General features: G+C 38.7%; 1 protein-coding gene across 1 annotated transcript in view; it reads right to left on the bottom strand.

Annotated features, from left to right (window-relative positions):
- Window positions 1-1,742: 1,742 nt before the first annotated feature.
- Window positions 1,743-18,453, bottom strand: part of arid5b (AT-rich interaction domain 5B) — a 65,494-nt gene continuing 48,783 nt past the window's right edge. The window contains exons 9-10 of the mRNA XM_066692825.1: window positions 9,075-9,276; window positions 1,743-6,620 (exon numbers count right to left, since the gene is read on the bottom strand). Coding sequence (XP_066548922.1) covers window positions 4,347-6,620; window positions 9,075-9,276 — 2,476 coding nt within the window. The 3' untranslated portion in view covers window positions 1,743-4,346. The remainder of the gene's footprint in view (window positions 6,621-9,074; window positions 9,277-18,453) is intronic.

Raw genomic sequence — 18,453 nt, 5'->3', positions numbered from 1 at the left:
AGTTTAATTACAAGAGAATTTCACAACCCCAGCCCATGCAAACTGGCATATTTCTTTAAGGAAATGTACATATTAAACTTACGAGAAGTATCGATGACATCAAAATACAGCTTCCTTTTGCTTTTTAAATGCTCATAGCACTGAGTGACCTTCTTTTTCTGAAACCACCAGATAACACATTAACCACAAAGAGTTTCTAGGTTTGTCTGATAATGGTTCCATTCTTCGGTTTACTTTTGTTCCATTCTACATGCATCTTGTATTCATTTTGACTTTATAATGCATGTCAAGATGATTACTGCATAGAGCTTTGGCATAGTGCACAATCAAAATAATCCTCATCACAACCTGAATTACAGCATCCACGGCCTCTTTAAAAAAAAAAAAAAAAAAAACTCAACCCACAAAACTGGTGTTAAATTTCTGGTAATTCCCTAATGTGGATTGCCTAAGCATGTGTATATGTAAGGTTGTGAAACTTCAATACAGACGTCAAAAAAGATGATTTAGCTGCACTCCCGCTGCAGGAACTTTGCATTTCACATTATGAGTTCATGGTTTCCTTTATTAGAAAAGGACTCTGCATATGGATATTACTATCACCTTTAAATCCTTAATTTACACACCTTTGCATTTATTCTGTGATTTTATTTATATTGTCCACTAAACTATCAATTAACACAATTTTCTTAACACATATTCTTTAGGAGAAAACTAAAAATGAAAGAGGTGATTGGTCTGAACCAAGGGGTGTATTTTAACTTGCCCTACATAGAAATCAATGAAAGTCTTTCTAAGCTCATTTTCTTAAATCAAATGTATAGTTATATTGTGAAATTTCACGAACTACATTTATTTAAAAAAATGAATCACCAAATCGCATTGCTTCAAATGAATGCCATGACTGTTTTGGCTGTAAGACTAAATACCACGATAATGACTGAGTGGAACATTTCTTATGCATCATATACTATCAGCTATTCTTGTGAATCCTGTTTGCTGGCAGTGGCTCACTGCTGTATTAGCCAAAGGAGTAGCTCTGTGCCAGAATGTACCTTTATTAAAAGAAAAAGAAAATCTGAATAGTTTTGATTTCTTTCATAAGAATTAAAAAGCACAAAAATAATTCTTATATATATATATATATACACACACACACACATTTTACAGTAGAAGTTATATATGTAATGTAATATATTTCTTGTGTGGAAAATACACAATATTCGGCCCACATAAAATTGCAGCAAGTATTTCCGTAAAGACGTGACGTTCTTGGCAGTTCTTTCAATTCTTCCATCCTAAATGTTTTGAAACTAGGTTATAATAATTATTCTCCTGTAACTTTGCTGGGATGAGTCACAGACTTACTACCTGTGTCATCAATCTTTTATTGGTGCAACAAAGACGTGAAACTACATTGTAACACTAGAGGGAGTATGTAAGCTAGGTTGCAAACCCCTTAAACTGCTAGTTTATATTTAGATGAGCAATGTGGCTCTCATAGGTAGCTACTAGTACTACATAAAAGTGTACTATTTATTACTCAGTGTGGGTAGAGTGGTTTCACAGTAATACACATACGGGAAAAATATTCATTGTGGCCTTGCTATCGGCATGATTTCAAACACGGCTCTAATTAAGAAATGTTATTCCACTGCTGAGAGAAAAAAAATCCAATAAACAGTAATTAAGTTCGAGTCCAATAGGGCAAAATACCACTGCTGAGTAAAAACACATTGAAGTAGGTAGTAAAATATTTTTAATTAAATATACAGTGGATCATAAAGTACAAAATATTTTTTTGCCAGCTATGTGATTGGGAAACTAATGGCACATAGTATCAAAAGCATTTCAAGAAGTACAATTTAGAAACCAACAATACAAAACAAACAAACGGACAGAAACTGAGTGTGTATAGTTGGCTCAGCATTCATAACTGTAGTGTTTAACCTAAATGATAAGGTCACTCAATAACCTTCAAAACAAGGACAGAACTATTTAGTGTTACCAGCTCTACTTTTACTATATACAAACAATCACCATACACATAATAACAAAAGCTAAAAGATGACTGACAAAAGTATACATTATTTACAACAAAGACAGCAAAGAAAAACACTATATAAACATTTGTTTTGAAAGCCTGAACAGCATGAGCGAAACTTTAAACCAACACACCACGGCATGTGACAGCCTGACTCTGAAAGAGGTCCTGTAAGTGCTCATGACAAACATTGTAATCACGGGGGCCTCGAAATTCCCAGGACTCATTACACTTATAATGATCATTGTGAAAGCGGGCCAGATGTGCTCGACTCCGATCTCCTCTGAACCTGTGCTCTCGTACAGTACCCGAGCCGGGAGGAATCGTTCTGTGTGAGCGGACACAGTGTGAAACTCCTTTCCAGTAACGCAGGCCCATTGTGTGTTTTTAAATCGGTCCCAGTGTTGCACACAGTTTGGAGATCTAATACAGATAAATTACACCGGGTTCTAGACAGGACAAAACTAGACCACCTTTTTGCAAACGTACTTTAAGATGCTCTTTTTTTTTTTTGCCAAATATAAAAGGCACAAATACTTGCAAAGCAAAAAAAGGACTGAAACACACTTTTCATATTTAATATTCATGGTTAAATATGACAGAAGTGTACGCACACTAACTCCAAGGTAACACGCTGATGGTAAAGTCATGTGCACCCAAAGCAAAAGCAGTGCAAATTGATAAACTGTAGCCTTTTAATGCTTATAAAACATTTTATTACTTGTTAAAAATGTTACATAGCAACCTTGAGTGTTACTCCAAATAATTCTGGAGCTAATACATTTCTTTCAACTAATATTTAGTCTTTATTACGAACACATTTAAAATGGATTATTTCTGACATCGGATTTCCTCTAATGGTACATTTATCCTTTAAAATCCTTTGTGCAAAAAATAATTACATAAGCCTCTATTATTTGTCATCACATACACCCTTTTTTCAAATTACATTATGTATCATTACTGTACATAACCTTTTCATTGATTGCTGTCATCAAGCCATATTTCCCCCCCATTATATCTATTATAGATTCTCTTCTCCTTCTGACAATGGCCCTAAAAATGTGAAGGTTGTGAGTTGTGTGCTTAGCTAAGTGCTCCTAAAAAGAATCCTAATAGCTTTCCAAACATTTGCCCATTTAAATCTGCGGCTATCAACTCGCACCCGAATCTGCAATTCTAGACATCAGAAAAGAATGAGCTTCAGGAGAGAGAGCCGTGGGTTTTTAATTCTTCAACTAGTCCTGGACAACGCACTGCTTTCCCCATGACAAATGACTATATAGTTACCTGTGGTGTAAAGCAGTCAGACACTACAGTAGCCGGTGAATAGTATTTAAAGAAATGTTGGAATAATTCTGTTGATTATACAGATACCTTAATCCTATATTTAATAAAAGTATTTTACAGCATTCTGGTAAACTCAAATCAGCGGAGCAAAGTGTCATTTATAGGTAGGGTGGTGTATGGCATAAAAAAGCAAATGGTGAGCGAATCTTTTCTTCACATTATGTTTGTTACATTGACGGTGCAATCGTTTCTTTAACAAAACAAACAAACAACAACAACGGAGAAAAACTGCTTTTACTTAGAAGAGATTTGATTAAATATCCTGCAACCCTCTCATATCAATGTGATTGTAATCAACGGCATTATAAATCCTTAATGATGTCAAACCCCCTGCATGGGTGTCTCCTTGAAATGAACGACTTTTCATCACACTGCAGCTCTGCAAATTAAATAAGAAGAAATGCACCATCGCGAGTATTAAAATGAACATTGAACTTTCCTGACAGCGAGCCTTTAACAGTGTTCTGTAATTTTTCATAGTGTTTCAAAACAACAAAACCCAGAATCTATTGAAATTGCTCTGTACATTGCATTGATTTGTTGAACCACTTTGCTTTTCATCCTTTGGATATCCAGCCCTATTGATCATAATGCTCATCTGTCACCCGGGCCAAAATCTCCATTGCATTATTGCTCGTCGCCTTTACACCTTTATAAATTAACAGCAAATGAAACCTATTATGAAATTGCAGGAATGAAACATACTCAGCCTATTGGCCCATATTCAAAACAATGTGCAAATCAATAAACTTGTATTAAGTGGCAAAATCTGGTGCAAAAAGGGATTGTTCCCAGATTCAAGCATCTTCAGTTAATCTGCTGCCTGTAAATACGATAACGTAGCCATGCTTACTGGAAAAACACTGTTCGTATGAGTGGAGCTGTATATGTCTCTGCCAAGGTAAGGTCAAGCTATTGCTGCTGTCCTGCGCTGCGCTCCTGTGACGTCTCATCACAGTTTGGTACTGGGGTGCACAGAGGACAGCTGGGAGGGGCTGAAGGCCGGCTGTGGGTTCAGAGCAGATAAAGGGTATAAGCTGTGATGCAGGAGGTCCCCGTAAGCGGCTCCTACGGGGGCCGCGGCCAAGTGTCGGTATATCTGAGGGGGGTTGGCAGAGGAGGCCAGGAGCTGCCTCTGCATCATGAAGGAATGGATGGCAAAGGGGGGCATGAGCGGAGAGATGACAGCCTGGTTTTTCAAGTACTGCAGAGAGTGGGAGTAACCCGCGGGGAAGTGGGAGCCCAGGCTGTCGCACATGTCCTGTACCTGAGATACGAACGCTCCAGGGTACAATCCCGGGAAGATGGGCGAATGCAGGGGGAACTTATGGCTATCCAAGAAGCTACTGGCATGCACAGCATGCATGGGCTCCGTCGGTTTGTTTACCCCCACCTCGGGCTCGGGAGTTTTCGCTTTCCCCGTCGCCTCCTTCACCGAATGCATGGGTGTCACAGCTCTGATCTTTTTCTCAGGAGGACCGCTCTCTAGCTCCTCCAGATTTCTCTTGAGAGGCCTAGCAGCTCCAATGTTCTGTGGACTGCTTTTTGTGCTCAGAATGGGTCGCACCATTTCGTCCATCTTGTGCACCAAGGTGTCCTCTCCGCGCCCGTTCTGTGTTTTCCCCACAGCTCTCTGAGGAGGCTCAGTGGCTTGTTTGGGAGTTGACATGGTCATTGGCGGTACCCGGCATGCCTTAGGGTTGCAGTCAAGACTGGAAGCCTGGCTACTGGCAACTTGAAAGAGTGGTGGGGTTTTGCCATCCTGCTGCATCAACGTCTGAGAGATACCACACACCGAGGGCTTGGATGAAGGCAGTTTGTGAACAGAGGACTTAGGAAGACTTAAGTCTGTTGGTTGGTCATCAGAAGTCATTTCACCAGAGGATTTTTTCTCTTTTTGACTCAAAGGAGAACGGTAACTTAAACCAATGTTATCAGGGTGTGTGTTTGTAAAACTAGATGCGTTCTCATGTTCTCTAGTGAACAGCATGTCTCTACTCAGATATTTGGACAACTGTTCTTTGTTCAGGTGGTGCTCTGTATGTCGGTAAAGACTGTGCAGGTGAGGTGAGGAATAAAACTCAGTCAGGAAATTCGGTACCTGTGAGGGGTGCACTGTCCTTTTATCGGAGGTCATATCCATGCTATCGTGAGCGTCAGTTCTCCCAACATAGCTTTCCCCCCCAGAGTTGAGCTGGGCTTTCGAGAAATCGCAGGGGAAGGTCTCCGATTTCCCAGACAGTTCATGCTTCAAAGATTCACACGATGGCCTCCTCTCCTCCGTGCTCCGTATTTTAAAACTCTGCACGTGTTGGATGACGGACGGTCTGTTGATCACAACAGTCTCTGCGCTCGAAACCGGCAAATTTTGCAGACCGGCTAAATCGTCAGCATTACTATTCATGCACTTTCTAGTTACTAGTGGCGGGGGTGGGCCAAATGAATAATTAGGCAAGGTTGTCCCACTGACCTGCGATAACAACTTCTTCTTGGCCAAGGGAGACATAATGCCAGGGTTGCCCCTCGGATACAAGATTGGCGTGTAACTAAAACGAGATTCTTCCTTGGCCGGCAGATCAATGTCTTTCTCTGTGATGCTCTCAGGAGCTGCCGGGGCTACGGGAGGCTGCTGTTTTAAGGTGGGCAGCACCATGCCAACGTGGCTGGGAGTTTCTTTGTGAACCGATGGATCCACCTTGCCAGTAGCACAGGGGCCGATATATTCAGACACGTGGTTGTGCCTCTGCTCCTGCGGGGGGCGGGAGTGATGAGATAACGGAGGAGCGGCCGCGGCCAAACCATTGGCGGCTTTCTCCTGAAGTTCACAGCTGAGCTGGTCGATGAAGCTGTGCAGCCGCGGCTTGGGGGCGGCGGCGGCAGCGGCGGCTGTGATGACCTCGGGCAGAGGCTGGAGTGGAGTGTCGATGTGGGCCATTTCTGAGGGGTCTTCTTCTGATGGTACGGACAGGTTCGGAGGTGTGTTCAGCAGTGGGGTTTCCTCTATTTCACCGTTGTCCAAACTCTCCTCTTTCACTGGGAGCCTTATTTCTTCTTCTTCTTCTTGTTCTTCATCATCATCTTCATCTTCTTCTTCCTCCTCCTCCTCTTCTTCTTCTTCTTCTTCTTCTTGCTCTTCTTTCTTTGTGTCCTCCTTCACCAAACTGTGCGGCTCAACCGGAGGCTCCAGGTCTCCTGCCTCCTCACTCTTCTCTTTAGTGTCAAACACCTGTAACAAGACACGAGTTTTAGTTAGGCACTGCAGAGATCCAGCTTTATTTGTGTGTGCCGATCTCAAGCAAATACAGTTATTTGATCTTCACATTTAAAGTAAATAATCCATCAGCTAAATAATGTAAGATGGATGTGTTTAACTGAAACTTAACCCAGAGAGTGAAGTAATCTAATGAGAAACAAACTGGGAGCATTATTGACATGGCAAACATCAAAGTAAACACTGGAATAAATCTAGGTTATATAAAGCAACAATGGTAAAAATATGACTCGTGCACTCAGTAAAATACCCCGAAAGTAAATTAGTAGCTTGACATCGGGGACGGCAATAAAAATGTGAGTTTTGTGCCCTTAGTAAAAGAATGCCTCAGATAAATGATGTGGTTGTATTAGTTCTTGCCAAACTGGTTCTTGCATTGTTAAGTTAGCTGAATTCATTTTAGGTCTACTTATTTATTTATATATTAGAAGTTGCAAAACCCTTAAAGGATAGAAAAGTCATCTGCGTATCCTTTGAACTAATTTAATACTGCTGTTATAAGTTAAAGTCAAACTTCAGATGTATTTAATATAAACAAGACATTGCAATCTTTTTCATTTGAAATAGCCCCCCCCACCCTATTAATCTATTCACATTGACAATAGTAATGAGAACAGATGTTGTGCAAGCAAACCTCATATATATTATAATCTTTCAGATGTTTTTCTTTATTTGTCAAATACCGGAATCAAGCCACTAACTATATACGTTATAGTACTCCAATATTATATATTTTGTTCACGTGTAAGTGTAAAAATCAAACGGTCACGTTTTGTGCAGGTTTCTATAGTAATCAGGCTTGTGTGCTCATTTCCTGCTATTCGGGCCATTGTGTGGGCCGCGCACTCTGACCCCGGGGGTCAGCGCAGATTTCTGCTCTCGGCTCAGCTGAGTGACAGTCCTTTTCAAGACTGTTGTCACTCTAGCGCAACACGCAGCAATACATTGTCTGGATCCTTTAAACTGTCAGGATTCGAGACCCATCAAGGAGGCGTGATTGGCTGTTGTAAATCTGGTCACGATTCCAGAAACACTGTCTAGTTATAACAAGCGCATCAATTATTCAATTCAAGCCTGTAACATATAAGACCCAATCACAGAGATATGGATATATGTGTATTAATTATTTTTGATTCATTTGCATTTTGGTTTAATTAATTTGAGTGTATTTCTTCATTATTATTATTTTTTAGATTGCAACATCCTGCTTATGTACTTTGACATTTTGGTGGTGTGGTATTTCCATGTTTACTAAATTTACATCTAAAAAAACCCCTTTCCATTAGGAGTGAGTCCAGTATGAGTTTGACAGTTATTTACCCAAGACTGGAGTTCCTGGCGGTGCAATTTCAAAGATCTGCACTACATGAGTTATACTCTATTACATTTGACTTTTTCCACTTTTATGGCCTGCATTTGTTTACTTTTCTCTCCCAGAATCCCTTTTTAGTTTTTTTTTCCTACAATGCACTATCAATGATCTCAAGAGCTTTTAAAATTACAGAACATACCAGACTGATGAGCAAAGCATAGCGCAGGACAACTATTTAGCTTTTATAAGGGCTGTCTTTGTTTCTGCACAGTCAATCATTCATTGCATGGATTGCTGAATTAATATAAGCTGTGTAGCTGCTGGTAAATGAAACTAGATGTAACACTTCAGAACTTCAATACAAAATTTGAAAGCACTTTCATTCCTTTTGTAATCATTTAGATATTTTTATGAAAATAATAACCCCTTTTCATTCCTTTTCAGTGCCTGTGCATTTTTTGTTTCTATTTGTACTTAACTGGAAAGACATTTGCAAATCACCATGGATTTATTGGCTTTTTGGGATAAAAATAGCGTATGTGGTTTATGTAACACCAACATATGGCATCACTTCACTTTCCACATAATAGCTGATCAGATTTGATATAAAGCATTTCCACAGCAACCACGAGTTTGTCCCGTTCTGCAAAGAATAAATATTGTTGATAATAATAAATCTGGCATCATATTTTCACTTGCTTTGAGGGAAGCTTAATGGCATCCACACCCATTATACAACCAAAGCAAAAGAACATGCTTTACTTCGGCCATAATGAATGAAAGGCACAAAATAAAGAATGAAAAGAAAAACAGACAAATAGTGCAAATTGTTTGGAGCTGCTGAAGCAAAAAAAAATATTCAGTCTTCCATTATATTTAACATGCTGTAGTGGAGTGGTTAGAAAACCTAGTCAAGCTAAAATAATTATGTTAAAACCAGCTGTTCCTGACAGCACTATTTCTTAAAGACTTTGACAGCTTTTTTATGAAATAAAGACAGCGTCTCCTCTAAAATACATTTCTGTCATTTCTGTTTCTTGGAGAGCTGAAAGTATTCCTCGGCTGTGATGTAGTAAATGAGAGCATCAGTAACTGACCCCCGAGGGTTCCAGGCCTTTCAAAAAGACCTCCTTCTCATTCTTCAGCTTTTGGTTTTGTTCGCCTTTGACGCGCTTCGCCGCAGACGCTTTTGTTTTACTGGCCCCCTCCTGGGAGCAGCTCTCCTGCTTGCGAGGTTTCACGGGGGGCAGTGGCTTGTCTTCCTCCCCTTTAATGTGTCTCTCATACGGGAGGATGAGCCTGGAGGAGGAGAAAGGCAAAGGTAACAGGTGAAGAAATTCGGCCGCCCAAAACTCTGTCCCACCACAGGTATAGAATCAAATTGATGTCATTTTCAGGGGGGGGGGGTGTCTTATGTAGGCTATCACTTTAGATTTCCAGACAGACCACTTTTGTCCAGATCAATTTCACAACGACCCCTTTGAAGTAAGCAGGGCATAATTTCAAGCCATACTTTTCTATCTGTATTTACATAGTTGCCAGACATCAGTACCAGCAAACTGGCAATCGCTGTGCAGCCTACGTTTTGCTAAAACTGAAATTGGGATGACAATAGTAATTCATGCCAGTGTAAATCTGCATAACTTGCAAAATGTATCACCATAACAAATGTTTTAAATAAATAAAAAATAAGGGCACTTTCTGGGTGGCTGTATTTTTAACTAAAAGGGAAACTACTCTGATCAAAGGCAAGTATTTAGTGATATATTGTTATTAAGGCAGGATGCTTTATATGTCACCACACAAATGCCTGTGCATCGCTGAACCGTGAACAGATGGGGGATAATGCACTTGATCCTAATTAAAAGCCTTTTTGGTTATAGAAACTGAAGATATAAGGATACTATAATTCTCAATCCCACAATGGCTGCATCCTAATCAAATATCTGCCGTGCAGCTCCTTCAGCCATCCGGAGAAACGCCTGCCAGCCAAGGACAATGCGAACGGAGAATATGGTATATTTTAAGGGTTATGTAATGTTTTTCAAACCTGATTAAACACACTTTGGAGATATTTTTGTTTTAATCTGTTTTGTTCCACATTCTTGATAGGAAAACCTGATACAGATTTCGTAATTGGAAGGGATATATTGCGTTGTAATCGCAGTTTCTGCTCCAGTGGTTTTAAGTTTTTATAATGTGCTTTGTGTGATTAATGAGTCACAGTGGGAATAATTCAAGGCATGGAGAATTATAAATATTAACTCTGCTAGAGGAGACATAGTCAAAACACATTTTGCAGCATTGAGTTAGGGAATGCTGTTAGAATATAAATAACACAAATGAGTTGGAAGGGGAAAAAAAAAAAAAAAAAAAAAAAAAGCTGCTGCATTAAACACAACATGCATTTTTACAATCATGATGATGTTAAGACTGCACCTTGAAACGAGTTCACATCCTGTGCGATTCTCTCTATTGTTTAGCCCAATACCGAGATCACAAACACAGACGCCAAACACAGTTTCACCAGAAAACACTTTTCAAATGAGCATGCTCAGGCATGATGTGTGCAAAGAACCATGAATAAAAACTATGCTGGCTACAATTTGGCGGCGAGCCAGCAATGAAGCTAAGCAGGAGCCCAGAGGGAACATTCATCTTCAGATCCCATTACCAAAAGAGTTTAAACATGTTACAGCTGCTAAAACTGGAAAACGCTCTCTCTATGCAGACAAATCAAAATAGCACACAGCTGCCAAATACCTGATTCCCACTGTAATGTTTCAGTTAATGTTTATATAATGAAAGCATAATAATGCACACAAAGACTTATCCTGTTCACAACTAATCCTGTGAAATCTGAAAATCTGAACTTAAAGTGTGTTTTAAAACCCGCGCCCAGCCTCATGTTGTGTACCCGGGTCTCACCATTGGCCCCTTTAACTTGTATTAAATGGCACATGTTACCTTTTGACCTTGTGGTTTCCCTTTGCAAGATTTACAAAGTAATTTACATTAGTGTTGTTTTTTTATGCCCCTTTTCTTTTTTTTGGACTGTTTAAACAAAAGTGGAAATGGCTGCTCAGCAAGGTGAGAAGTCAGAGAACAGAACAAGATGAAAAAGCAACATCATTCTTTCCACATTCCCTTCTATGGACATTTCTCATAACTGCCCCTTTCCTCTTTTGCTTTATAAAAAAAAAAAAAAAAAACACTGTGGCAAAAATAATTCATTTCTTTGCAAATTAGGTAGAGTAGCTTATTTCCTTTCCGAGAGAAAAAAAATGCTTTTAAGAGTTCAAGTGGGTCTGCAAGATTTTATTTTTTGTTATTTTTCACTGAGCTCAGCAGCTGGCAGTAAGACAGCAGTAAAACTACATTTCACACAGCTGGTCAAAGGCCCAGTGCCAAGAGCAGGAAATCTGCAATTAAATGTTCCTTTATGAGAGAGAGAGGGAGAGAGGGAGAGAGGGAGAGAGAGGGGGGGAATAAAGAACTAGAAAGTGAGATAGGGAAAGAGAAAAGGGGGAAAAGATAAAATAATATGGGAGAGAGGATGGGGGGAGTGGGCTGGAAAGAACAGTCATCAGCTGTTTTGCTGTTTTTAAAACAAGGTGTTACATTCATGTGAGTATGTGTGTGTGTGTGTGTGTGAGTGAGAGAGCAAGAGAGGGAGGGAGAGGGAGAGAGAGAGTGACTGTGTGTTTTTCCATTGTCAGGAATATTGCACCTTTGGCAAAGGGTTATAACACATGTCACTGAGAAATGAACCACAAACAAGATAATCTTGAATTTGCTCTGAGGTACAAAAACATATTTTAAGTGCCCATACTCTGAGATCCATTTACTGTGTGCTCACTCACAGGGTTTGAGCAGCAAAAACAGCAAAGCCAAGAATTACCCACAGGATGTGACTTTTCTTTCAACATTTGACACCAAGTCTGAAGTAACCGATTTTATCTCTCAACACAAGTTTAAACTAACATGCATACCTAATGGTACACTATGAATCATTCGTTATGTTATGTTACTGGTACCACCATGTAAAGCTCAGTTCAGCAGCTACAAAATACAAAAAGCTTAACAAAATATACAATATATATATATAGAACAATCACAGATTATATGCCCCAATGAAACTACAAAACCCTAATCGTGTGCTGTTCAAACATGTACGACAAGTTTTATGATAATATATGGCCACTATGAACTTTAATGTTAACGTAGAACATTTTCTTCAATAATCGTTGTGGTTATTTCAGATATGAAAATAAACACAGTCTCTGGGGACGCAGGATGTGCTAAAAATTATTCACTCAATGTTTTCAGAGGAAGCAGTATAATTATGTCCTCTTTCAAACAGAAAAGTACATAACATAATGCAGCTGAAGAAGTTCTGGTAAATGGAACCCTTAATATGAAATTCCTTCCTTCCAAATAGCTCCACCACAGCAGAGAAGTTGGCTGTAATTATCAGCTTAGAAAGCTATTTAAAGGGTCTGCATAAACATTCAGACAAACAAATATATAGTCACTTTGTGGGGAAGTCACGGGCTCAGGTGTGATCTTTGTTTGCTTTATCGTCTGATTGAAACAAAGGAAATTAAATGAGAATTAAAGGGAACGTGCATCTGCGCCCAATGTTATGAAAATGATGGGTGAATTCGAAGCAGGCCCAACAGGTAGTAGAAAGACATCAAACATACAACAACGACAACAAAAATAGAGTTTGACTGATAAACCGAATGACACTTTAGCTGACATATACAAAGTAAAATATATAAAGCATCATATTGTGTCTTGGGGCCAATTTTAGGTGCTCTTACTAGCCCCACTTTTTGATGTGCCGGCTAACGCATTATTACATAGCACGTCTTGATTACATAACATTTGAACTTTGCATTTTGCATCGCCTTATTTACAGCAGTGTCTCTCTAACCACTAGGATCTGCATTGAACCATGCCCACTATCTATAGGCACAGCTGCAGCTATAAAATGTAACTAGGCTGCCCGTAATACTACTGAAATCAAACTGTGAACAGACAATTACAACATCACTTAAAAATAACCTCAGCACATGTACACACACACACATTTTTTTATAGGCTGAGATCTCAAGGTTAGATATTCACAGCTTTTGAAAAAATGTAGTTCCTAAAAAGGCAAACATAAATATTGAAATTCAGAAAGCCGTCATGCAGTGGACTTGATAGAAATACTGCATACCAACTTAATTCAAGCTGGCTATGCGTCGCCTGGATGAATGCCAGCAGGGTCAGAATCACAGATGACCAGCTGGTCAAAGATCATCAGTGACCATGTGACAATCTGTAGAGATCAAAGCATTGTATGTGGTAATTTCATTAACATTCGGGGTAATAAATCATTCTTGGAAACATATAGAAACTGTCTTTTTCGCAAGCTTAAACAGTAAAATGGCCCATATGTGATTTCATCCATTTATAAATATATATCTATATCTGTATCTATAGCCATATCTATATCTGCCATCTTCCACCCTACGTTTATTTCCGGATAGAAATAACCACATTCACAGGGTACACAAGGGGATGTCTTGCGGTTCTGTGTTTATAGTTTTTATTCCACAGTGCCTATTAACAGAGTAAGCTTATTGTTACCAGATTAAAAGAAACAAAACGTTAACATCTTATTTTAGCTGCTCGAATGCAACATTATGATTACAAACGATATGTTAATTATTATAAATCTACTGTCTTCAGACATTTAAATCAAATGTAATGTCAAACTAAAATTCCTTAATAGCCAAAGAGAAGGGGAATCCAATGTCCTTAATTTCATTACTAAACTGAAAGTCATATTTTAATTTCCTCTTTTCAACAACATGCATGCACTAGTGCCTGAGGGGAATGCCACGGCTCTGTGTTGATAGTTTGTATGTAAATAAGTTCACTTCCCATTTTTGTTTTTGCCCCACTGGGTAGCTCAGCTTTAATGTCGTTTCCTTCGCTGAAACAAAATGAAATGGTGATACACTGGACATTTTACCCTGTGGATGTTTCGGCAGTTAAATCAATTCCTGCGGTATACTGTATTTGACGATTTCTTAAATTATGTAAACTGTTTGTGATTGCTCAGTGTTTGACAGTAATCTGCTCTACCTTAGAATTGTATTAACTTCAACTGTAAATTGAATCCATCTACCTACTATGAATAACACTACAACAACAGTAGCCCTGTCTGAGTCAATGACTATGGCCTACTTTTGGTTAAATGCCCACTCTTTGCCCTTTAGTCATATACACTGTACAATCCAGTGTGTGTGTGTATATATAAATATATACACACATATAGTTTTAGTAATACTTCACAAAGAAACTGTTCAAGGCAGCAAGACTGACATTATTAACATTAAGTTGGATGAGGTCTTCGGATGTTTTCTAGTTTGATTTTGAAATATACACAGCACACAAAGTGTTCACATAATAGTGGAGTGTGTGGACAGACGCTTAACCTCTCATTCATTAAAAGCCAAACGAAATATTAACCCACCTCTTCCTGTTAGTAACCCACAAACCGTGTGCAAACTGCTGCTACTGTAGACTTCTGCAAGTGCTTCTTTTTTAAGATTGATTTATTATACTTTACGGTTAAAATATTAAACAACAGGAGGAGAAAGAACGACACAGGAATGAGAAATAAACGCCATCATTAATAAAAACATGTGCACACCTAGCACATTTTCTGTTGTTGTTTTTTTCACCCCAGACAGATAAGGTTGGTGCGACAGAGAAAGATGCATGGATAAAAATGGAGGTAAATTGAAATTCTTCTGTGTACATCCTTTATCTGTATTAAGGTCTATGCGAAGTTATTCCACAGGGAGTGCTGCTGAGTGCGTAATAAGATTCTGTGGCAGAGTCGACTTCCACAGAGCTTCTAAGCCTAATCTTATATAACATTCATTTCCATAATAAGTATTCAGAACACAGCTCTTTATATAATCTTACTCAAAGAACATAATAATTATACAAAGTGCAGCAGTTATTCTCAGCATCAGTACTGAGCATGCGCAGTGCTGCAGCTCAGGAAAGAAAAACCACATCAAACCTGAACAGAAATAGCAAAGTAATATCAGGATAATGACTGTAAAATGACAGAGAAATAATCATTTATTTTTAGTATTATTTGCTAAAGCAAGACCACGTATGACAATATTAACACTTATTATAAGCATTTCCTTGAAGAGCAATTCACTTCAGGTCCTGCTGCGTAAATTCCAGGTAACCTCACAAATATAACATTTCGCAATATCCTGAAATGCCATCGGTGCTGCTGCACATAGGAAGCCAATTCTCGTTGAGGTAGATTAAGCTCTCTGTTTGCAGAGCCTCATCATAGAAACAAAGCAACGGCTGCGCTCCTGAGCCTGTGATTCTTTATTAACATCTTGTTTTAACCGCAACTGCACCACCGCGGTGGAAGTGGGGAGAACTGCAAACTCTATAAATACACCCCAGAGTGCATCTGCACACAAACATTCATCTCTGTACTACTGTATGGACACTTACACATGAAATCATATGGGGTGCTGATAGACAGTTTCCCTGACACAGTACACGTCTTACAATAAACAGATGATGTGCTCCTATTCAACAAACACAAACACACCCATCCTCTCAAAAATAATTGCACCTGGGCATGTTAACCACAGAATTATGGATGTAGATTAGACCTATACATTACAAAATCAAAACATACACCCAAAATGTGCACATAAACACGACTGATATCAATATATTCAATGCTGTAAAATAAAGGAACCAAGAAAAGGCTCAGACTTGAGAATAAAACATGCCTTTCACTTCTCTTGCTCAGTCCTCTGAATTCCCCCTGTGTTCTCACCTCTGAACACCAGGCCTGGGATCCTGCTCGAATCGAGTGATATGGGCCTGGTTATCGCAGCTTGCTCTGAAGCTGACAGGAATACACACTGAAACAATCCCCACTGCGGAGTAGGACGCTTTCACTCTCTGGAATGAGCTTTCACTGCCAGAGAATCACCTTTCAGTGACACAACATTTCAGGGACAAAATTACAAATGACAGTTCTTCCAAAAGAAAACTCTCCAATACCACTACAAACAACACCAATAACAACAACAAAAGCCATAATAATAATAATAATAATAATAATAATAATAATTCCAGTACTGTCATTCTGCTTCTTGATCAGCAGATGGCACACTGCCCACTGGAGGGAGGTAAACAAAACCCCCTTAAATAGGAAGTGGTTTCAGACAAATTATTCCGGTCGATTAAGTCAAACAATATTATTGAATTTCCTAAGCCATACTACTCCTTCACTGTGCGTCATTTACAGATAACTAACTTTAGCAGGTTGTCCTTTTATTGATTCTCTATGCTATGTGTATTTATAGCTCACATTTTGTTATTATTATGATTATGATGAAGACGATGATGATTATTATTCTCCTAATCTAATTCTAATTTCTTTACACTATACGATTGTTAAAATGTGGTCAGGTTAACATTTTTTCAATTAAAAAACTGTCCCTCCCCCAAAATACAAATTAAATTAAATCAAAAAGTAAAAATTTAAAATCCAACAAATACTTCCGAGAGGAGATTCCTAGAGCAGCCTCTTATCCCAGATCACAGCCATTTTTCAATTTAGGTGAACGGTTAATGAGTGGTTTCTAAAATGTCGGTTTCTGACAGTTTAAATTACTGCCGAGCCGCAGTAAAGAGAGGAGACAATGGGGGGCAGCAGGGCTGGAGCACGTCTAGATTGCAGTTCAGCAGGTTTCTGATGCTAAATGAATGTTAAACAAACAACTGGATGCCTGTTACTGAACACGATGAAGGCAGCGGCAGAGCTAGGGCCCGAGGCGATCTGCTTCAGCTTATATTGAAAACCAAAACAAGATTTTAATTATCACTTCTGGAAAGCCATGATTGAACTGGCATGGTTATAATTAAGATCGTTTGGAGTCCTTTAAACGTTGGACTCTGTCCTTGCAACTGCCAACTGCTGAATAAAAAAAAACAAACAACAAGAAAAAAGAAAAACAAACAACCACAATATCACCTCCTTCACTCTTAGGCTTTGGTAACTCACTCAGATGATTTGTTAAGAAGTTGACCCTTGAACTAATCCGGATTCACACAGTTGAACAGGGCTGTTAAGGAATGCCAAAATATGCCTTTTGTCATGCCTGGCTTTTAGACCTAAAATTACCTCACCGATCCCCAAAGGCTAAAAGCCATTAACGTTTGAACAGGAAACTTTAATTATTAAAAGCGTTGAATAATATGCTGAAAGTGCTGCATTCTTGTGTATAATAATGTCCTGTAATGCTTGCTTCACTCTTTTATAGGCACATTTTGCTGTTTGACTCTTTGATTTAGTTTCCATTGGAGCCAATCTCTTAATAATGATTTTAAACATATAAAATGAAAAGCTTCTATCTTCCTGCCAAGTCCCTAGGAAGATTTTTTTGCAATACAAACACAGGCGTGATTTTCCTCAAGACACTCGAATGCCATAAACCATAAATAAGCCTTCTGTGAATATGAAACTACATCAATACTGTGGTTGCTAACAGCAAAAATCTGTGTTCCAAAACTAAGTCTTGACAAAAAAAAAGACTGTTAATCTGCAAATTAGGAAAAGTGGGGAATGTGAGCAGAAGACAGAACTGGAAGCAAACCCAAGAAAGCAAAGTCTAACCTTTGTAAATGTTTAACACAGGTCAGTTACACATTATTGGCTGTTGTTCGAACTATCCACTCTGCAGTGGGAAGACTAACTGATTTAGCATATTGATCGACGCTAAGAGCTGGACTACACTATTGAGAGTGATTGGCAAAGCAAACTGCAGACACCACAGACAAAATACCTCACAGCAGATTCCTAATTGGAAAACACTGAGATTCGTGTAGTGTTAATCATCTCCGACTCAAGCTACTGGCACAGGCACTTTTCTGCTGTCAAAGAAGGAAACGGTGACAGCAAAAGAGTGGAAATGAGGCTCAAATTGTTTAATGAAAATCACGTTGATACACACATTAATAAATCAGAGATGCAATCAGGTACCTTTGTCTACACAGAAAACTGGCTGTGATCATGTATTAAAAAAGAATAATGAAAACATATTTATCATTAATTATACTAAAGCTACATTAATTTTAAAATATTAAGATATTATTTGTAGACTTTAAATGATATGAAACGCTCTGGATCTAAATAACTCCAGTGTTTAATCTCATAAAGCATTATAAACAATAATCTTTTCCCTTTGTTTTTACTGCCATTGCGATGTTAAATAAAGAATCATTCTCTCAAGGGGAAAGGAACAGCTGATTTAATATGCTGTTTAGGAGCATTGGTTCTATGCTATATCATTAAAATTTACTCAGAAGCCCTACATTAAAATCTGTCATATTCACTACAGGTTAAGAGATGCATTCTCT

This window comes from Amia ocellicauda, chromosome 20 (genome assembly GCF_036373705.1).
Source record: "Amia ocellicauda isolate fAmiCal2 chromosome 20, fAmiCal2.hap1, whole genome shotgun sequence".
NCBI classification, from domain to species: domain Eukaryota; kingdom Metazoa; phylum Chordata; class Actinopteri; order Amiiformes; family Amiidae; genus Amia; species Amia ocellicauda.
This window is presented reverse-complemented; position numbering and strand designations above follow the sequence as displayed.